Consider the following 23,215-nt stretch of genomic DNA (forward strand, 5'->3'; position numbering starts at 1 on the left):
CAATATTATGCCTCAGCTTAGTATCTACACATGCGCATTAGAACTTACAGATCACAGTGGATCTGCAAAGACACAAAACATTTGGTGACAGTCATCTGGAACTGAAAAATATAGTCACTCTATGATCAAAACAACTTGTCAAGGCTCAGTGACACTCTTGGCCCTTGTTCTAAGCCATATTTAGTGATCATAATTTATGAGGGGAAAAAGTTCAGTGAGTAGTTCAGTTTATTCACATACAAATGAAATACAGAGATGAAAATGAAGCAGAAATTAGACAAAATGAGAGGATGTATAGAGTGTCAAAGCAGAGGCCCAGACACCAACTGACTCACCAGCCAAATATCTTTAGACTGCACAACTAACATCTACTAAAACTATCCAAAATCCTAAAAATAGTAAAGGTAAGGATTAGCCTAAAGTTACCAAAAAACTACTCCTAATCTAACTGAAACTTAAAGAGTCAACATGAGAGTGACTGTTCATTAAAAATTGATTGTTGTCCACTTTAAAGGTCTTTGATCTTAAAAAGGACTGTACTGGACGCTTTAGTGGGCCATGTGATAGAGAGACTACCATTTTTTATGACTACCATCCATGCTGTGGCCTTTGCATGTCACACCTCCATCCCTCTGGGTTGGTTCAAATGTTTGGGAACAATTTAGTATATTTCCCTATTACAATGTACATGTCATGGCTACATCAGCTAGAAACTGCAAACTTTGATTTGAAAGCAGTTTCCATGGAACAATAAAGTTTTTCAATCACCTTTCTGTTACCATGGCCACACTTACATCCATGCATGTGTACTTGCACGGGATCCTTTACAAAATAAAAATAAATAAGTAAATAAGTATGTAATACATTCAGTTTTAGCAGAGCTCTAGAACTATTTGTGACTCTTTTATTAGTTACAAAACATTTACTACAGCACTGATGTGTTCACTGTTTAAAAAGTAGGTGACTTCCAGGCCTTAGTGCCATGGGTCAAAGCTGACTAAGCCCTGACCTGAGCTCCACCTGGTGCTTTAAGCAGACAATCCTATTTCCCTTTGAACTAATATAGATAATGGCAGAGTCACACCAACAGGAGTGTTGCTTTATTCCTAAACAGGGCTAATAAAATGACCAAAACTACAGTGTCAGTAAACTCATCATGCTGTGCTGTGATAGTATCCAACTATACAGACTTTACCTACTGGTCAGACTCGATAAAGAAAACCTAAATGATGCACCAGCAAAAATATTTTCTGTCCTCCTGGCTGTTTGTAATATGCACCTCTAAAATATTGGTATTCATGTCTACTTTTGCAGTCCGTCAAAGCCAAGTGGCTGCAGGGTGTGACTTATCACACACTCCATAAGACACAGTGCAATACTTTATTGCCTCACATGAGTATTTATTAAATTTGTGTTGAACACTTCAGTAATAAGTGTTTTAATAAAGAAATCAACAAATTTCTGTGCAAGATATCAAAAAGATGAATGATAGCGTGATAGATGAAAGTCTTGTGACTTGTTCAAAGTCTAAATCAAGTTTCTAGCTAAATGTATGTAGAAGTAGAAGCTCAAAGTGGAGTGGGTTTGAATTATTTTGAAGGGGTTTCCTATAAACAGTAATAGGAAAAACAATGGAAAATACTTAAATGAAAAGTAATGGTGTTAATGTCCTAAAAAGTTGTATGTTTTAGTTTATGAATGTTTTAAATAGCATGATTTATGCGGGAGCAGTCGTAAACAAACAAAAAAAAGGAAGAAGAAAAATAATAAAGTGAAATAATAGAGTTCAAACAACATCATGATCATTAAAACTAAATTAACTACTATCATTTTGATACATAAGTACACATCTGGCCTACAGCTAATTTAATGTGTGCATTATAAATATGAAAAATTATTCTGTATATCATGCAATTTGTTAATTTCTTTATTTGCTTTTTTATCGTCGTTAATATCTTTATTTAGTGTTACTTTGTCTTCTTAGACAGAGATCCTAGACAGATTGCTAAAAACTAATGACCAAACCCAACACTGTGATAAATGGTGACACATCTAATTATTGGTACTTAAATACTGAGAAGAGAATCACTGTAGGACAATCAGGAGGATTCAAAAACACAGCAGGAACTGCCAAACATATAAGCCCTGCTTTAATGTAGTTTCTGCAGGATATTTGATGTTGTCTTGCAGTCAAGTCAAAGTCAGATTTCTCCTAAAATTATTAAAACAGTCTTTGTGAATACAAATAATGTGTGTGTGTTTGTGTGTGTGTGCGTGTGTGTGTGTGTGTGTGTGTGTGTGTGTGTGCGTGTGTGTGTGTGTGTGTGTGTGTGTGTGTGTGCGTGTGTGTGTGTGTGTGTGTGTGTGTGTGTGTGTGTGTGACTTATCTATGGTATGCTTAGACAAGTGAGATAATGAACTGTAGTGTTTGTAGGGAAATGGGTTGTATGGAAATAAAATGAGTTAATTCTCCAATATTCTTTCATTCATTATCTGAACCCGCTTTATCCTCATTAGGGTCATGGGGGTCGCTTGGAGCCTATCCCAGTTACTTAAGGGCAAAGGTGGGGTACACCCTGGACATGTCACCAGCTGACATATAGAGACAAACAATCACTCTCACATTCACACCTATGGGCAATTTAGATTAACCAGTTAACCTATCAGTGCATGTCTTTGGATGGTGGGAGGATCCAATCATCAGACATCACTGAGCCCATTTATATGCACACTAATACCAAGATTATTATCCAGTCTCTGGAATTATCAGATTATTCAAGTGATCATGTAAACAGCACATTCTGATATGATTTATTAAATAACAACAGTAATCTGATTATGAGAAATCATATTAACATACCGCTGGTGCAGTGGATAGCACTTGTGCTTCACAGCAAGAAGGTCCTGGGTTTGATTCCAACACCAGCTGATGGGGGTGGGACCTTTCTGTGTGGAGTTTGCATGTTCTCCCCGTGTCTGCGTGGGTCCTCTGCGGGTACTCCAGCTTCCTCCCACCACCCAAAAACATGCACTGATAGGTTAATTGGTTAATCTAAATTGCCCATAGGTGTGAGGGTGATTGGTTGTTTGTCTCTATATGTTAGCCCTGTAATGAACTGGTGACTTGTCCAGGGTGTACCTCGCCTTCACCCCTATGTAGCTGGGACAGGTTCCAAGTGACCCCTGTGACCCTAGTGAGGATAAAGCGGGTTCAGAAAATGAATGAATATTAACATACCTGGACCCCCCCCCGTACTTTGATGTCTTTGTGCATGCATAGCTGTTCATCTGATTTATCTCATACTTTACTCTTTCTTGTTTCATCTGCATATTAGTAAAAAAAAAAATTGTAATAATTTAATGATCGAAAATGGAAGAGACATAGTAAAATGTGAGCTGAAGACAATAATAGGAAGTTTGAGTCGAGCGTCACTATACACAGAAATCTGATAATGGACTGAAACATCTAAATGAGGGTTCTTCCATCATCACATTTCTAATGTGCGTGTCAGCATGTCAGATCTGATTATTTTAATTATCTGAATACACCCAGTTATCAGATTTTGACGGTCATGTAAACAGGCTCACTATCAACACTCCAAGTATTTGAGATATTCTATCTCACCTGATGCAACTAATGAAGCTTGTGATTGGTTGCTTCAGGTGTGTGTGAGACCACACCTGATTTGATGATGTGTGTTCTTATGAGGTTCTGTTCAGGGGGTTGAATAATTTTGAGACTGCAGTCATCATTGAAAGTATAATTTAGTGTTTACTTTCAATAAAATCGTAAAATAATTTTGCTGATATTGTGCCTGTGGTAAAACATATTAGTCAGGCAATCTGGTAAACACTGACAAAGCTGCTGGGAAGAAAAGGTGTGAACCAGCCAACAACAGCTCACCACAGGAGGTAATAACACAAAGTCAACAGTTGATTTTTTAAGGAAATCATTTATCTGCATATATTTCCAAGTCCAAGAACAGTATACTTCAGTGTTGCCAGTATGATTAAAATACACAGTTTGTTGTTCAGGAGTTTATTTTCAGTTCCTTTGTAATCTTCAGCCTGTGGTTTAGGGCATAGGAAAGGGACTCCTTGCAGCATAAGTAATAAATATAATCTACCTCTGCTCTAAGAACTGCAATGATGATTCATCTCCTGTTCATCTCAGGTCACTATTTATGATCATTTTGAACTGCGATCATGGGAATCCTGTGAAAGCAAAAATAATCTTTGACATTACTGCATGGCATCTGCTAGCCAGGCATATTTTTATTCAGAAATATTGATTTTTTTTTTTTTCTTTTTTCAGTTCTAACTTTGAAAATCTATCAAACATATGAGGGGAAAAAGCTAGAATTAACATCTTTCGAGGTTGTGGTTTACTTTACAGATAGATTATTGATTGGTTAAGATGCGGTTGTTGTTCTTTAGATACTTTTGGTAGATACTTAACACTTCACACTGGGAATGAACAAGTTGTGGAGATGCTCTGACCCAGTAATTAACCCATGAAGACCCAAACAGCCAAAGTGACCATAAGCATCTACTGATGTAAACTGTTTAATACCTGTTGATCAACTAATCCTATTAATACATGTAAATAATTGGTGTAAAATGCAATTTGTCATCTTTCCATGGTCATCAGATATGACCCATTTGGATGTTCAGAGGCTCCATAGTGAACATGGAAACACTGTCATCTTCTACAATGTTGATTCACTGGTAAAACCCATGGAGTTGAACCAATGACAGTGGATGGAGACACTTGGTTTATGTTCAGTTAACGATATACGTCACTGAAAAAGTCACTTTTTCTCAAGTTTTCTCTCTTTTTGGTATAATAACCCTCAAATGTAATCTCAGCATGATGACTACAGTAAATGATCAGTGAATTAAATGTCGGAAAATACTTGATTTTCACCAAAAAAAAGCCAAATAAAGAGGATGATATAATAATAAATAGTGATAAATCATTTACAAAAGGTAAAATCTAGAAAAAAAAAAATTGTTAACTGTCACAAAACTAGCACTGAGTCTTTATGGGTTAAATATAGGAAAATACCTGATTTACACAGAAAAAAAACACAAAATACAGGGGCTAATATTATAATAAATGGTGATAAATCACTTAGGAGAGGTTAAATAGAGAGAAAAATTAATTTGCGAACTAGCACAAAAGTAAAACTGGGTCTTTATGGGTTTACCATAACAGTTTTTCTTTTGTGAAAGTTGCTCAGATATAGTCAGTCAGTGGTCATAATGTTATATATTTCATATTACATGATTTTCCTATATTATTCAATCATAATTACTCCGCTGTCCCGAGTGAAAGTATTGCAGTTTATTCATGCTTGCTCATTCCTTTTTCGTATACGTTGGAGCTTTAAAAAGCTTGAAAAGCTTTTGTCTTCATCTTTAGTTTACTTCAGTGACTTCAGCCAAATACTTGTCAAGACAATCTGTTCATACTCAGTCTGATAATAGAACTGGAAGTATTGAAACTGAAGTTCATTCACCTCAAGTAAGTTCAAAACAACTGATGATAAGAAAAAATTGATCCACATCCTGCTTAATATCTTTAAGTGTCAAGGGTTTATTCTATATTTGGTACATATATTGTATTTATACTTTTTTTTTTGACATTTAATTTCTTTTCACAGAATTGTATGGTGAATGTAATCTAAGAGGTTGAGGGTGTCCTCTTCCTAATTACAGCCTTTTCCAGTCTTGAAGTGTGTGTAAATCATATTAATTTCCCACATTCAGTATGTTCTGAAAAAGTTAAAAGGAAGAGTTATTTATTATTTATTAGTTATTTTTTGCCCAGTGTTTAGATTCATTACACAATATACCTCTTTTTTGTATGTTTTACATGTTACTGTTGTTCCATCGATTAATAGTAGTTTTAATGTTATATGAAATACGTTTCAACTGCATAATACATAATGCTGGGCCCATAGATACACATACATTTGCAATATTTGCACATTGCACAATGTACATATTGCACAATGCATATTATCTGGTTTCTTGCACTATGTAAATATAGGAGTTGGTTCTTTTATTCTGTTTTGGTGAGTCACTTCACTATAGTCACTTGATGTTTTTTATATTTCAAATAGTTCTGGCTTCACTCCTTGATAGTAAGGTTTTGTGCATAATTTGGATGTCTAATTTATATTGCATGGCCTCTGTGGACAGGTCTTGCATTTCACTGTTTATATCATGAACATATGACAGATAAAAATCTTGAATCTAATAAAGTTTTTAAATTTTCATATTTTACTAAATAAACAATTACAAACAAGTCTGAAAATGTAAATAACATGAAAGGTAGCAGATATTTAAAACTAGTCCTAACATTAGCCCTTATATGCATTTGCTGAAACTTTTATTCAAAGTGTTACAGCCGGAATTTGAAGAATGGAATGAGATTTACACATGGAATGCAGCTGACAAGACAACATGTGAAATGTGTTGAGTTCATACAGTCTACAATGAAATACAAGTTAAAGTAAATAAGTAATATCACTGTTATCTTGCCCTAACTATTGTTATTCCACGTTATACATAAGAATTACTTCAGTCCATGAACGTTTTCAAGTTTATTCAACGAAAACAGTTTGCGGTGTAGGAGCCTCAGTAAAAGCAACAATTAATCAGCAGAGCAATGCTGCCATTTAGTGGATGAGATGGGTATGAACAGTAGAATTTTACAAAGCAAGCCGATGAAACAGAGCTGTAATCAATAAAGTATGTGTATTCCCTCCTGCCATAAAAAAAATATTCTTTGAGCCAACAGTCCAAATGTCCAAGTCAAATTAGAAGACTAAAGGTTGCTAAATGCATTTATATAAACATCATGCAGAAATAAGACTTTATTGTTGTGCACTGTGACGATGGTGGAGTACTGAGGTGAGTCCCCCCAGAGTCCTGTGGTGTCAATAATAAATCCAACCAAACTTTCTATATATTTATATCACCATTTACCAACAAAACTTTTCAGTGACATGTTACCTAATGCAGTCAACTTGACACCATAACAAACATAATTAAATGTTTTAGAGATGTTTAACAAATTCTCTTTTCACATTGTTATGGAAAAAATATTACGCTACTAATTCGTCTATAATAAAGAAGGATAAGTTCAAACGTTCAGTGTCAAAGAAATCCCTTTATTTGGAGCTCCATAGAAAGAGATACCCCTCAGACAAAGACTGAGACGGTCTGACCCCAAAAATACAAATCACCCTGTAGTCTTCTGTCTCCCATGAGAAAATTATGACGTGTGGAAAGTGTTTTGGTTAGTGTCAGGAACTTAGAGATAAGACCCCTGTGAGAAATGTTGGTTTGGCCTTCTACTCTGGACACAGCACAAAAGAGGTCCAAACTGCTCTATAATACACAGTGACATGAACATATCTGAAATAGAGTTAGAAGCCTATATGATATATGAAATATATGAAAATATATATGAATACATATGGATATAAGTAATTTTGCCATTACAACATCATTTACATTCACATCTTTTACCCAGGTAAAAAAAAAGGTTCCAGTAATAAAAATTCATGGGAATCCTGTGGAAAAGGGACTATTCATGTTTAATTTTCTTCCCAAAGATCATTCTCCACAGTAATTTGACAACTAAAATAAAGGTGAACATCAAAAGCAAAGCAGTTGCCAACAAAGCTGCGACAACATCGATAGAATAATACACAAACCAGGACATTTTGTAGGACTGTGCCTTCAGATGAGCAGCTCCTTTATGTCTTATGACGTACTCTATCCAGAATACTGCTTGGTCCAGTGGTTTTATGGGTTGATCTCTGTGCAGCCTTGACAACCTCTGCATGTTTTCCCTGTAAGAGGGATTGTTAAGAACTGTTTTCAATGCATCTGCAAACAAGTCTCTATTGAGCTCGGCAATGTCCACAATCACAGCTCCTCCCTTTGCTCTGATTCTGGAAAGGTTGTCAGGTTGGTCAAAGAATAAGGGAAGTCCAACAATTGGCACTCCGTGGTAAATCGCTTCCTGAACCCCATTGGTGCCTCCATGAGCAACAAACACTTTAGTTTTGGGATGTCCTAAGAGGTCATTCTGTGGCAGCCATTCAACCAGCAGTGTGTTATTGCCCAAGTTGGCAGGCCTTTGTCCTGCATACCTCCATATGACCTTCTGAGGCAGTTGGGCAAAAGCCTCAGCAATCTCCTCAGTAACATGTTGTGGAAGCTTCGCAACCATAGTTCCTAAAGTCATCACTATGATCCCATGATCTCCAGAGCTCTGAACAAACTCCTCCAGGTCTGCAGGGAGTGGCTTAGACGGTTTGCACTGGAATCCACTCATGTAGATTATATTTGGCATCGTAGGTCGTGGGAATTCAAAGATAAAATCATTCCTCATAAGCCATATATCAGCATCCAGGAAAAATGTTAAGTAATCGACATCGGGACCAAAGTACTTTTTAATTATTGGTTTATAATGGGGTTCTGTAAAGTATGACATTGAGCGCATCCCAATTATGTAAAGCAAAACATTCATGATTCTTTGAGGGAAGGTCATTTTATCTGTCAACTGTGTTGCAGAAAAGGGTATGTATGCCAAAGGTGAGGGGGCAATAAGGAAGTGAGCTTCTCCTTGAATGGTCCATCTGACATTGTAAACCAGAGGAACTTGGAGCCGATGTCCGAGGAATGTTCCAACACCGACACCAGGGTCGGTTAAAACCACATCAAATTTGGCTTCATGGAGAGTCTGCATCAGTTTTTTATCCTCTAACATATGAACAGTAAGTTCAGCTAATTTCTTATGGTAGAGACCGAAATGTTCCATCAACACTTGCTGCATCTTAAAGTGAGACCAGATGAACAACCAAAATGATGAAGGTTTAGCCTCAAGGCGCATATCAAGTAACTCAGAGAGAAAGACTCCAAAAGCTTCTTCAAATCCACTAGCAACTGGAAGGTTGACAGAGGTGTAGAAAGGAGACTCCTCACTGATGTACCAACTGTCTGAGGGGCGAATCACACTGATTTCATGACCTTTGGTGTGTAGCTCTTCTATGAGTATTTTCATGTTTACCCAGTGGCTTCCATCCAATGGGAACACCAGGATTTTTCCTCCAAATGATCTGGACAGTTGTATTAGTAGTAGAGCTAAAGTAAACAAAGGCGCTACCTTCATGCTGACTTCCACAAATACAGACCTTAAAAACACAGAAAAACTGGTGAGTACTACCGGTCTGTTTGGTGTCATTAAGGTCCTAATAACATGTATCTGTAGGAAAACATTACACAAGTCCTTTACAAATGAGTTGGTTAACACAATTTACAAAGACAGGAGTGTTGGATGAACTCAAGACAAGAAGTAACAAAATTATCCATGAAGATAGTTTTTTTTTTTTCACTTTTAACATGTTCTATCCATAATATTAGTAGAAATATGAGCAAAAATTGTACAGAAAACTGTTTTCACCATGTTTTACATAATGCTACAGTACTATGGGCTTTATATGCTCTCAACAAAAATGTTTATTTTTTGTGTCTCAGCAAAATTAATGTTATACCAACACTTACCAAAATCCACTAGAACAGAAAAGATGATCCAACTTCTACTGTATGGTTAAGTTCTGTCCTTCAGCAAGCTGACAAACCATTACATGTCATGTCCTCTGCTTTCTGAGCTCCGCATAAACAGCTTATCTGTAAAATAAGGTATGTACTGCAGCTCATGAGGACTTTAGTACAACAGAGTACAAGGTATGTACTTTGCACAGTGCTGTTATTCAACAGTGAGTGATAAGTTTTCAATGGAGCAGAAACTAACTGTGTAGTGCCATCTAGTGTCAAGTCAGTGAACATAACTTTGTCTGTAAACAGTATTTAATCATGTTACACAGCATCAACCTGCATCACATATATAAGCTTTATATAGACAAATGTGGAGGAAAATAACAGTTCCCATAAATTACAGAGCAAATCTCCTACACTGACTGTCAGATTCCTGTATATTTTCTACAAAGATCAATCAGACTACAAGGATTATTTGTCTTATGTATAAAAAAACTTAAATAAAACATAATTTGATCAAAAATAAAACTAGGGAAAAAAACTCCAAGCACACAAACTCAAGCTTCAGTTTCCAAAACTGGTAGTTCATATTTTTCAGACACCAGAGATGAAGAGTTTAATGTACTCTATTTAGATGAAGCTAAATGTGTCTGACAGTGAAGTAGTGGGTCTACGCAATACAGATGTAATGATCTTAAAAGAAGTACAGTAATATATAAACTGATGGTTATTCCCTTCTACACATGTATCTATTTTAAGGACCTGCTCCTTTATTCTACCTAATGTATTTTGTTCACAGGAGATATTTATTTTATTCATTTCGTATCATATTTCTCTTAAGAGTAATTGTAATTGTGATAATTAAGTGAAAGTTGAAAGTGATTATTTATGGTTTTAAATTATTCTTTAGGGTCAGAATATGACAAACAAACACTTGCCAAACAGAGAAAACTTTCTGAAAGGAGAGATGCAACATTTTTTTTTTTTTTTTTTTTTACAACATAACAGCGTAACAGCGCACATGGGATGAAGTTAATTAACCCTTAAACACCTATAAAGAACCAGAATCAGCTTTATTGGCCAAGTATATGAACACATACAAGAAATTTGGCTTCAGTTTTTACATTGCTCATGACATACAGTTCTGACATGATCCCAGACAACATGAACCCAGTCACATGTGGACTTAGACATAATATAGACAAACATTTGACTAGAGACAAGAACAACAAAGGGTTGAGATTTACAGTGGATTTATAATGTAATATGTACAGAATGCAAATTGGAGTTTTTATACAGTGAGTGGATATGTGGATCCGGTCTATTAAAAATATATGTTTATGTATATATTATTTACAGTGGGTTTTATATTGCAATATGTACAGAAAGTGCAAATTGGAGTTTTTATACAGTGAGTGGATATGTACAGGGATGCGGTCTGTAAAAATATATGTTTATGTAAAAAGCTACCAGCAATGAAAAGCATCTACTGATCTAAAATACTTAATAACTACTAAACCAGTAATCCTATCAACACATGTAAATGTAGTTTCTCAGCTTTTCACTGTCATCAGATTTGACTCATTTGGGCATTTAGAAGTTCCATAGTGAACGTGGAAACACCACCATCTTCTACAACATTGATTCACCAGTAAACCTATATGTAAACAGTAGTTTTTCCTTTCAGATAATGATATATTTGGCAGAAAAAGTCATTTTTGTCAGTTGTCTCTGTTTTGATATAATAATCTTGGGATTTACCCTGAGCATTTATGCACAGCTACATAATCTGTAAATTAAACATAGGAAAATACCTGATTTCACAGAAAAATGCAAACTATAGAGGATAATATAATGAATGGAAATAAGTAATTTAGGAAAGGTTAAATGTGGAGAAAAATTAGTTTGGAAGTCACCACAAAAATAGTTCTAGGTCTTTGATTGGTAATGCAAGGGAGAAATGTATAATTAAAATAAAGCTCGACAGCAAATAATGACTTACATAGAATAACAACAAAATACCAATAAAGACACAAGTGCTCTTCTTAAAAGGGTATTTAATATGAATATCCCAGCATGCATTTTCTAATTCTGACATAAAACTACAGTACTTGGCAGGCTTTTAGCATCACTGAGGAAAAAATTACATAATTACCTTTCATCATGTTGTAATTCATTGATTCATCAGTAAAACCCATGTAGTTTGAACAATGGCAATGGTTCTAGGCACTTGTTTTTATGTTCAGTTAATAATATATTTTGCTGAAAAATCCACTTTTTCTTCAGTTTTCTGTGATTTGACATAATCACCTTTGAATTTACTCAGAGCTTTTATGAATATCTACATGGTCAGTGAATTAAATACAGGAAAATATTTGGTTTTCACTGAAAAATGCTAAGTATAAAGTAATAAATGATGATACAGTTTAAATGTAGATATGGAAGTGACCCCCCAAAAAAGTTATAGGTCTTTAAGCAAACATGCAGCCTGTCAGCCAAAACCAGTCCGCCACAGGGTCTGATCTGGCCCATGAGATGAATTCGCTCTGAAGACATTAACAATCAAGGTTGTCAAACTTATTTCAGTTCATGGACCACATCCAGCCTAATTTGATCTGAAGTGGGTCAGACCAGTAAGATAATAGCATAATAACCTAGAAATAATGACAACTCCAAATTTTTCTCTTTTAGTATAAAAAAACAAAATTACATAAAAATATTTACTTTCACAAACTATCCTTTTCACATATAAAGTGAATAACCTGAAAAAATATGAACAACCTGAAAGTATCTTAAGAGAACAAAGTGCAATTCTAACAATATTCTGCCTGTTACTAAATGTTTTATGCCTTTATGGATCCACTGTGATTTCTAAGTTGTAATGTACATGTGTTAATGAGAAGCTGAGCCATAATATTAAAAATTGCAGTTACTTTTCATAAGAAATTTGAGGTTGTTCGTGGTTGTTCATGTTATTCACATTTTCTAAAGGATAGTGTCTAAATTCGATTCGATTCAATAGAACTTTATTAATCCTTTGGGAAAGGTTTTTTTTATGTAAATATTACAAACACTCTGTACCTTAACTTTTTTTACTCTAAAACAAAGAGAAAAATTTGGAGTTGTCTTTATTTCTATTCTGTTGTGATATTATTTTCCTGGTCTGACCCTTTTGAGATGAAATTTGGCAGTATGGTGCCTCTGAACCAAACTGAGTTTGATACACCTGTCTTTAGACAGTATTCATTTCCACTGATCTCGAATGAAAATTATACCTTAATGTGGTGAAATTATAACAATATTATTATTTGTTCAATCCAAAAATCGTTCATCCCTTTTAGGTCACTGAAAGTAATGATAACTGTAATTATTTCTCATGCTTTCTAATCATATTTTTGACATAATTATTATTACACCATAAGTATCTCACTTTTTTTTTTTTTTTTTTTTTGTATCTGATGAATTACCAAGAGTATGTGATGTAATAGCTGTAAACAGTATTAATAAATGAAATAGAGTTTGTTTTGCAGTGATCTGGTCAGATTATGGGAGTGTACCTACCCTAGCTCTGCCCTCCAGCCCTTTGTTGTTGTTCTCACGCTAACATGCGAGATCCGTAGAGCCGACCCACTGCGCGGCCGCATTCCGCCCCGACTTCCCCTCTGCCAGCGGCCTGGTGGTGTGAGATGAGTAGAAGATGTCGGTGTCGGGGCTGAAGGCCGAATTGAAGTTTTTGGAGTCAATTTTTGACCCAAATCACGAACGATTCAGAATAATAGACTGGAAACCCGATGAACTTAGTTGCCAATTCAACGTCACAGGAGAGAAGCTGCTTATCATCCACTGCAACATTACGGTGAGTCCAGGCCAGCTCTGCGCACAAGCTAACCCAGTCACTGACTATCGACTGAAACCAAACCGTTCCGCGGAAGGTTCCGTGTTTACAAATCAACTACGAATTAAGTGTTAGTTTCATTTGCCTGCCAGTGTTTAGCCATCAAGGTTTAAGAAAACTCCTATATTAAGGAAAACAACACGGCTTCAGTGTTTATTTCACTTCAGAAAGTGTTCAATAAAACGTCGAATATTAACGACGCTGCGGCGGGTTTTGCTAGCCTGGTAATTGAAAGTAACGATACCGCTAGCTTGTTTTGTTAGCCAAAATAACTGCGTTACACTTTGCAGTAGTACAGCCTGTAGTACAGCTACGACTGCTAACTTTGAAACTGCGGTACTGTATTTGGTGTTTAATATACATATTATTTAGCCACACGATAGAGCAAAGTTTCACCACATCATGGCTGTTTTTGACAAAGTTTAGTCAAGAATATCTCTGAGTAGAAAAACATAAATGTCCCGTAGAGTTGTTAACATTTTTAGTGGCGGTTTACTGGAATGTAGTTTAGTACCTTTTCAGTAAATAGACCGATTCCTCTGGTGGGATTAGTGGCACATATTACACCGGACAGCTTATTAGTACAGTTTGTACCAAAACATGTATAAAGCGGTGTAATGTAGATAAGAGCAGAGTGTTAAAATGAGTAGCCTGTGTTGTTAATAGTGTTATTCATTTTGGTCAGATTGGATTTATAATTTGAGCATTTTTGTTGGATGTATGGATTTGTCTGTCTGTACTACCTTATGTTCAACCCCAGTACTGTACATACTGATAAGCACTTATTCTCTCTTCTCGTCGTGACACTTATATCTGCATGTTAAAGTGGCACAGATAATTCATTTACCTGACTCACGTCCTCCTCTCCAAGGAAAATAAAACACTTATGTCCACCGCTCTACTTATGCTCATTTTTAGGATCATCCTACCTATCTTCGCCATCCCATATTGTATCAGTTTGGTACAAAATACTCTCAGATTCGTTTCCAGACCCCCGTGTTGACTTCACTACTCAACTTGGCATTTTACTGCTGAAAATCATGAGTGACACATCACACTGCAGTACCAAACGTGACTGATTTTCACAACTTACTGCCCCTCATGCCTCATAATCATGTCAACTGAAGTGACGGACAATTAAACACACAACTGTGCTCAACATTCAGATATTTTGTCATTGAATGTGTGATGTATTCTTGCAGCATTACAGTTGGCAATAAGCAAATCATTGTGTTTTGTGGGTGTCTGTGTGGGCTATGACATTTGCTTGGAAATCATTTTTAGCCTTTGAATAAACTTCATCTTGTTTTTATGTAGAGCATTTTCTTCTGGGCAACATTAAGCAGATTTTTCTTACTGACATAAAGGTTTATTCTGTGTTAAGTGTCAGAGTAAGCATAATCTGTAGGCAATAAAGCAAGTGGCGACCCAACAGGACTGACACATCCTATTGTTTACCTCTGCTGCAGGAATCCTATCCCTCCACACCCCCAATATGGTTTGTTGACTCTGATGATCCTAGTCTGGCTGAAGTGTTGGAGCGGTTAGAGGATGTTAGAAAAGGCAGCACATTGGTAAGTTTTTTTAAGTATGGATAAAGGTTGCACATACACAAAATGTCTGGTTAAGTGAAACCTTACCCCTAGGGCTGGGCTGGAAAAAAATAATATCATGATAATTTTTTTCTTTTCATATCAGACGATATCGATATGTATCACGATATAAATCACAATTTTTTTGTCAAGCTTAAATTTTCTGTTACTCGTAAGTTAGTTGCGAAGACATCAGAGGGAGAGAGAGAGAGAAAGAGAAAGAAAAAAATACATACTTCGTTGTACTTATGGAGAAGTCCCTCCATCTCCTCTTAGAATTACACCCCCCCCCCGCTTTATTCATCCTCCCTCAGTCGAGCTGTGTATGTCTCTGTACCATAACTAGCATAAACCAAAAGTAAAACAACATGCTTTGGCCATCCGACTCCTGGCGTTTATGCCTCTGTTGTACACCAGAACCCTACTTTTTAGTAACCCGGTCGTCCGGGTTCTCGGTCATATTTTCTCCCAGGGGAACCCTCATTACCTCCTGCTGTAACCCTAACATTAGCATGTGTGTGCTGCGACTGGCTCTTACGCCTGTGCTGTGTGCATCAACCTAACTTGACATGGCTCCAGCATGATTGGTTCGGTGCGGCGCAACTTAATTATGATTGACTGTTCTCACGTGGTCAAAACAAGGACGAATAAATTCTATCGAAATTGGATCGAGCATGTCTTATATTTCTATTGAGGAAAAGTTATATCATGATACATATAGTTATTGTTTTATCACCCAGCCCTACTTACCCCTATTGTGAGTCTACCTGCTCCCATCTGCTTGCCTCTGAGAAATGTTGAGAAATTAGGGGATGGGTGTTGTTCCAGGACATATCCATCACACCGAATCACAAGACACCTATGCGGAACAATAGTTTTGGTCCTCACACTTAAAACCAGCTAGTCTAAACAAAAATTTAGTGGCCCTGTTCAGATCTGGCATCAACATAAACCCTGAATAATCCAATCACATGTGGACAGCTCTGATGCAAAAGGACTCAGGATGCATTGAGAGTCAGTCATTCACAAAGGGTTTGGAAGTGGTTTGGGACACGTAAGTCCATATTCGCTCTGTAGTCTAAACACAAATGCATCTTAGGGATTATTTGTGTCTCCAGTGTTGTCTCCTTATGTAGCTTTACAATGTATTAGAATGGGGGAAAAAAACTCAAAGATACATGTGTGTCATATGTGTAGTCCTGCAGGAGCATGCCTAAGCGATGACGGTAGAGCTGTGTACATGAGGTCAGACCACTCGGGATGCATGTGAATCACACAGTCAGAACAGTGCTAGTATCGATTTAAAGCTGCATTGGCATCTTTGGATCAAATTTTTGTAACTTTCCAGCACAAGGATTATAATAATTCAAGTCGTCTCACAGAAAACAAGAATTATACCTCCTTCCCTGGGCTCCTGTTTTTCTTCCAGGCTGTAGGTTGCAGCAGGCTTTGGCAGCTTATTGGTGTTTTCAGATTTTCAGACGGGTCGGGGAGATAAATATGTGACATGAAATTATCGATCGCTGAAAAGATTCCATCAGACATGACTCGACCACTCTACTCTGGCTTAACACAGAAGCTTTAAGAAGAGCAGTAGAGTCATGTTTGATGGGAAAAAAATAATAGATGATATAAAAAAAGTATTTAAATTTTAATTGAGAGGAGAGAACTGCATACAGAGTGTATATTTTCAAGCCAAATTGACACACAACGTAACCAGTCTAGTCCGTAGTGTTATGAAGTAAGTCAGTGCTCCTGTATAAATCCAGTGGCTCTGATTCGAGGGCTCAGGGGTTGCAGTGTTAAACCATTTTCACTCTTAAAATTCTGAATTTTTTTTTTCTTTTTTCTTTTTTTTTTTTTTTTTTTTTTTTTACAATTGTCAATTATTTGCATTAATTTAATTACAATATAGTCATATAATTCTGTTTCCGGCTCCAAAAACGTGTTTTATTGTGCATTGCCACTTTAATAGTTGTGTTTTCTTGGCCTCTAATTGTGCTGATTTGGTTTACAGCTTCTTCAGCAGCTGAAGCGTCTAATCTGCGATCTATGTCGGCTTTATAACCTGCCACAACATCCAGACGTAGAAATGCTCGATCAGCCTTTACCTGCTGGCCCAATTACACAAGAGCGGAAGGTAAGCACTGAAAATAAATGGAACAATCAAAGTCTTGTTTTATGTTTCCAAGTTCAGACTCAATTTGTTCAATTTTCCCACAGCACGGGCCTTCAGATGAGGTGACATCTGAAGAAGAGGAGGAGGAGGAAATGGGAGAGGTGCTTTTCTGTTTTTCCTGACAGTTTGTTGGATTTGTATTTGTTTAACTTTCTGTATCTGAACATAATTAATTCACTGGCAGCAGGACATTGACCTGGACCAAGATCTAGACCATTATGACATGAAAGAAGAGGAGCCGGCAGAAGGAAAGAAGTCAGAAGATGACGGCATTGAGAAAGAAAATCTGGCGATTCTGGAGAAGATTCGTAAAAACCAGAGACAAGATCATTTGAATGTAAGTTAGAGTTTTTTTTAGTTTTTTTACAGAAATGGGTGGGGTTTAGTCTAGTACATCTACTGCTCATCTCTGAAGTAGAATACATGTTTTTATTTGTCTGGGATTGAGTGATTTTCTGATATTGTTTATGTTGCAGGGTGCAGTCTCTGGCTCTGTGCAAGCCTCAGACCGCCTAATGAAGGAACTCAGGGAGATCTACAGATCACAGAGTTACAAGACAGGTGACTACAGAGACAGGTTTCCGTGGTAACTTTTATCCTTTAATGCAAACCGATGTAAAGCCATGTGTTTCTGTCCTTTCACAGGTATTTATTCAGTTGAACTAGTCAATGACAGCCTGTATGAATGGCACGTCAAGTTACGAACGTAAGGACTTCTATACTTACATTTATTTGACATATGTATTTTATCACAGTATTGTTTGTTTTTTGAGGTTCAACCTGTTCTTCTGTGTTACAGGGTAGACCCAGATAGTCCATTACACAGTGACTTGCAGGTCTTAAAAGAAAAGGAGGGAGTGGATTACATTCTGCTAAATTTCTCTTATAAAGTGAGTTCTGTGTTAAATCCTCTCAAGTATATTTATGGGCAAGAGTTTTCTGGACGCTCATGTATTATTTTTCTTCATATTTACAGGATAATTTTCCTTTTGACCCACCTTTTGTACGGGTAGTCTCACCTGTGCTCTCTGGAGGGTAAGTTTTGAGATGGCGTTTGTGTTGTTTTGGGAGAAATTCTTCAGTGATTCTGTAATATCTAATGATAGTTTAAATCATTGTGGATGTAAACTCACATGGCCAAACGTAAAACACTAACTAATCCAACTTCAGTCAGGGTGAATCATTGGCGTTATGTGTTTTGCTCAACGCTGTTGAATTTGTGTTAATGCTGTGCTTGCTTGCACTAAAAGCTAATGTCAGTGTTTGATGGATTTCTATGCTTTTAGGCTCAAAGTGAACTTCAAGTCATGTTATTCTCATAATGTTAAAACATAGTGCAAGCTTTATGGTTTGCTCATGTATGGCCACAAATAATCTAATCTGCAACCTGAAGTGAAGAAAAACATCCCCTTAACACAAGCACAATTTGTTGATTAAATATGTTTAATATACAACAGCAATTGAGTGATATGATCACATCATTCTACTTACAGATCTTCAAAGCATCCTTACCAACAAATGTTATTAGAAAATATTATTTTAATTTGTATTCATGAATACTTTTTCAGATGAAATGCTCATACATGCTTTATCTCTTTCAGTTATGTTCTAGGAGGAGGGGCCTTGTGTATGGAGCTTCTCACAAAACAGGTAAGGGAAATTAGTTTTGCACCGTTTAAAACATTTTTGTTCAACCTAAAAGCAGGGTTCCCGCAGGGTCTTAAAATGTCTTTAAAGTCTTCAATTTACAAATCTGCATTTAATATCTTAAAAAGTCTCTAAAAGGTATTAAATTTAATATGGTAGGTCTGAAGTTATGTTGCTATAAACTTGTTTGCTGTGTTGTGTTTAAATGCGTCTGGGAAATGTTTAAGCTGCAAAGAAAGTTACATAAGTCTACACAGTTTCACCTGTTCCAACCCGACAATTTATTAATTTTACAATTTTATTAATTAGGAAACAATTATTGACAACTTTACAGCCCCTGGTGAGAAATGATCACAGAACATTCAGCCCAACTCATGTGCAGCCGTTAGTTCAACTTGGAACGATGACAATCAAGGCTTTGGAGTAAATACATTTCAGTATATACATTCTAGGAGTCAGAAAATTTTGCCAGTATGGCTGTGAAATGGGCATTAAATTCTGTTCTAAGTAGTCTTAAAAAGGCCTTAAAAAGTCTTACATTTACCTTTGTAGAAACCTGTAGGAACCCTGTGAAAGGAACTGAGCTCATGAGTTTTATTCTGTGTTTTTAGGGCTGGAGCAGTGCCTATTCCATAGAATCTGTCATTATGCAGATAAATGCAACTTTGGTGAAAGGAAAAGCCAGGGTGCAGTTTGGAGCCAATAAGGTAATACATAGTATATTACTATTAATTTTTCTGTCTTTAACCTTTATTTAAACAGGAAGAAACTCGTTGAGATTAAATCTCTTGTGCAAGAGTGACCAGGCCAAGACAGCAGCAGCAGAAACACAGTGTTAATGAAATGTTCAGATCTGAGTTTTCATCAAGTTTTCAACTCATTTTTCTTCCTTTCCATTTTTTAGAATCAGTACAATCTTGCCAGAGCACAACAGTCATACAAATCCCTTGTGCAGATTCATGAAAAGAATGGTAAGTGAATATGTCTAAGTGGCCGTGGCTCAGTAAATCTGTTCATTGCTGTTGGTGTGAAAATGCATTTTTTGTGTTCTTTCAGGCTGGTACACACCACCCAAAGAGGACGGATAAAGAGCTACAACCACTATGCACTGGGAACATGTCTTTGGGTCAAAGTATCTTTTATTTTATTTTATTTTTTAAAATATTTTCCCCTGTCTGATTTACCGGGAATATATCATCTTTCTCGTGGAAACCATCTTGTTGGCTCATCTGACAAGTATTCCTTTGCCTGGCTCTAGGAAAGACTTTATTCTGGTTTCACATTGTGTCTCCCCTCAGTGTTTAAAGGCGGAGGATGATGTGACGGTATCACTAGTCCTGTTTTCTAAGTATGCTCATTTGTCTTTTTAAAAAAAAAACTTTTCTCTCTTAAAATATGGGGAAATGCTTTTTCTTTAGCTGCTTTGACAAACTGGGCTTCATAAACAGCCAGTTACTCCTGTTAAAATGGGAAGTTTAAGAGAACATTGATACTGAAGCTTAAGAGGCACCTCACCGAACCTGTGTTTTTATTAACTATTTGTTTTCTATTTTCCCTTTTTGGAAGTTAACTGGTACAAAAATGCAAATATTGTTTTAGAAATTTTATTTGACATTTTTTAATTATATGAGCAGCCTAGACAATGAATGAGACAATTTCATGGTTTGGGCATGTCTCTTTAAATCAATATGACCCACCACTCAGTATGTTTTGCTTCACACTGGGCCAAGCAGAATCAAGTTGCTGCATTGTTTTCATCATTTTTAGTAAACAAACCCACATGGGGTTAATGTTAACACAGGATTAGGAATATTTCAGAATCTGGAAAGGAAAAGAGTGTAGAACCATTTTCACCAGATGAGAAAATAAGTGTTGTGGCATCTGTTTGGAAGTTTCTATCAGACTGGACGTTGAAGCTGAAAAGCTCCTTTGCCTTATTTCTGTGAACTCCACGGCCCCACAAGTGCTCAGCTCAGCCTCGACCTTACTATCGCAAATGGCTGTAGAGATCGATGGCTAGTTTGATCCTAAAAATCAGAATGGTGCCCTGTATCTGCAGAGGTGTCCACACGTTGCACAGGGTCGTCGTCTCAGACACTGATGCAACACATTTACTCGAGTTGAAAAGTCTGGTTTGATTCCAGTCTCTTAAAGCCTGGGAGAGCTTTAAACAAAGGCTGGTTGGATATGTGAACAGATATGTATGTCACTTAATCCTGACATATATGATTGTAATGGTGTGCCCCACTGCTCAAGTTCTATTTGAAACTTCCTCCCTGTTATGTAATGATACACGCAACTGGATTGACCCATCTCTTTGGTTTTGGGTGTTCGCCATCAGCAGTCCATCATTTGCAGAGCTTCCTTTGCCACCACAGTAATACCTGTATGATGTACTTTATGTACTTTATACCTTTGACCATGCAATACAGTACACGATCAGTACTGCTGTTCCCCATTATAACTACAGGACACACACTGTATCTATCAGTCTGTTGGTTCTTTTGCAGTTTATTTAACACTGTCTGCAAAAGTATGTTTGAATGGCAACTCAGGTAACAAACAATACTTAGGAGGGAAATCTCTACTTGTACATGTTGAGTTATGGGTTATATTCTTTAGGTGAAATCATGCTCTGTACCTCTGACTCTTAGGATTACTCACCCTCTGATCTGATGTCAACGCAAACTGAGCTTTACATTATTATTGGTCGTGTTCCCTTGGATTCAGCCAATGGAAGAGAGGACACAGGATCGCAGTAGCTTGATGGTTGGCTCATGAGTACCCACTGTAGTATTTTGCCTTTTTCTTTTCTCTTCCGGAGATGCATTTTGTTTCAGTGTGTGATCTTTAAATATTCCTGATGAAATGATTTGCACAACTGGCAACAAATGTGCCTGTAGAGGTCAACAACAAACACGTTCTGAATTAAATGTTCTCAGATCAGGAAAAAAACAAACAAACACAAAAACACATCTTTCTCAGCACACTGCTCCACATCCTGTTGACATACGTCTCAAACCCGATGGGGGAGGAGCTATCAGGTATCGTTCACACAGAGCGTCCTCTCCACCGCAGAACAGTCGGACGATTACCCTTTAGCCTCCTCCGAATGCCAAACGTCTGGTCAGAGGGGATACTGGGAGATGATTAGAGTTTGATAGATGTGCTGTGGTGAATCTGTTTCTCAAACTGGACTGTGTTGAAGAGATTTGTCTTTCTCAATTGAAAACTCACATTCTCAACACCAACTAAGCAGATGGAAAAGTCTGGCACCGTTGGCTTGCTTTGGTTTTCTTTTATTTTTCATTTTCCATTTGAAGAAATTTTGACCTTGTACAGTAATTTGTAAACTTGCATCAAGTTTATGAATAAAGAATTTTAAGATTATTGCCGTTTTACATGCCTCAATGTGTATTATTTTCATATTGCATCTATAGGGACCCTGATATTTCAGATTAAACTCTGAGTATAGGTCTGTGGATACAAGTTTCATGAGGATTTGTTGTTTTAATGTAATCTGCATTTAGAGGAAGTCATGTATCACTGTCTCCTGTAGTTGAATAGATGGCATTTCCTGTTTTACAGTGCTGCAAAGCCACAATGAAGATTTTCTGCAGTGAAAAATGGTGTCTCTGCACCTAAATGTCAAAGCCACAACTGAAATATGTATGATTTTTATACCAAAGCTCTGTAATATGTCATAGATGAAGATTTCATGCTTTGTATTTTCAATCACAAACTTCATTTGGGACTGAAAGCCCTTAAATGTGTCCATGTAAGATGGAGAATGTAGAAAAAACTGTAACACTGAACTCTGTGACCCCTTTGAATATAAGACTGGGTTTCATGGCCAATTTATTATGAGTCATTCAACCGTCCTCATTATTCAGCAGCTCCAGAAGGTCTAATACTGCTCAAATCCTCCTGGTTTTGTCCATTCACAGCTTTTCTAAACTAAATTTAGACAATTTTCCTGCAGGTCCTACATGCAGGGTTTGACAGCTTTCCCGAAAAAGTATTTTGAGGTAAAATCTTCCTCAATTTCATCATGTATTATTTTCTTGAAGAGGAAAGCAGGAGTTACTGTTCATCTAAACTCATTACTTGATACAAACAGGGGTCATTGAAGCTTCATACTAATGTATTATTATAATTTTCTATTCCCAAAGACTAAATTTCAACAGATTTAGTTTAAGTCACAGAATAAATTTTCATTAAAATCAATTAAATAATGAACTTCCATCACAGAATGAGATCCTGTTAACTGTCTTAATTAATTTATCTTGTTATAGATAAAATACTTAAAATGTTCATGTTTTA

The 23,215-nt window shown here is 36.6% G+C and overlaps 2 protein-coding genes across 8 annotated transcripts; one reads left to right on the forward strand and one right to left on the reverse strand.

The window, feature by feature from the left end:
- Positions 1–7,523: 7,523 nt before the first annotated feature.
- On the reverse strand, positions 7,524–13,253 carry LOC115420799 (UDP-glucuronosyltransferase 2C1-like). Of its 6 annotated transcripts, none has more exons than XM_030136338.1 (3): positions 13,141–13,253; positions 9,586–9,653; positions 7,524–9,215 (listed from the first exon to the last, which is right to left on the reverse strand). In XM_030136338.1, exon 3 carries the CDS (start codon positions 9,191–9,193, stop codon positions 7,601–7,603), a length of 1,593 nt encoding a protein of 530 aa, XP_029992198.1. In that variant the 5' UTR covers positions 9,194–9,215; positions 9,586–9,653; positions 13,141–13,253; the 3' UTR covers positions 7,524–7,600. The 6 variants fall into 6 exon arrangements, with proteins under 6 accessions (XP_029992198.1, XP_029992197.1, XP_029992195.1 ...); XM_030136337.1 differs by having other exon boundaries at positions 9,586–9,711; positions 13,141–13,247; XM_030136335.1 differs by lacking the exon at positions 9,586–9,653 and having other exon boundaries at positions 7,524–9,140; positions 13,141–13,233.
- Positions 13,191–22,291, forward strand: LOC115420801 (ubiquitin-conjugating enzyme E2 Q2-like). Of its 2 annotated transcripts, none has more exons than XM_030136341.1 (13): positions 13,191–13,435; positions 14,944–15,048; positions 17,084–17,206; positions 17,290–17,346; positions 17,433–17,582; positions 17,722–17,806; positions 17,891–17,951; positions 18,045–18,135; positions 18,222–18,280; positions 18,847–18,895; positions 19,504–19,599; positions 19,797–19,863; positions 19,949–22,291. In XM_030136341.1, the coding sequence occupies exons 1-13, from the start codon at positions 13,277–13,279 to the stop codon at positions 19,978–19,980; spliced, it is 1,134 nt and encodes a 377-aa protein (XP_029992201.1). In that variant the 5' UTR covers positions 13,191–13,276; the 3' UTR covers positions 19,981–22,291. The 2 variants fall into 2 exon arrangements, with proteins under 2 accessions (XP_029992201.1, XP_029992200.1); XM_030136340.1 differs by having other exon boundaries at positions 13,192–13,435; positions 17,430–17,582.
- Positions 22,292–23,215: the final 924 nt, after the last annotated feature.

The sequence above is a fragment of the Sphaeramia orbicularis genome, chromosome 6, assembly GCF_902148855.1.
Source record: "Sphaeramia orbicularis chromosome 6, fSphaOr1.1, whole genome shotgun sequence".
Lineage (NCBI taxonomy): Eukaryota > Metazoa > Chordata > Actinopteri > Kurtiformes > Apogonidae > Sphaeramia > Sphaeramia orbicularis.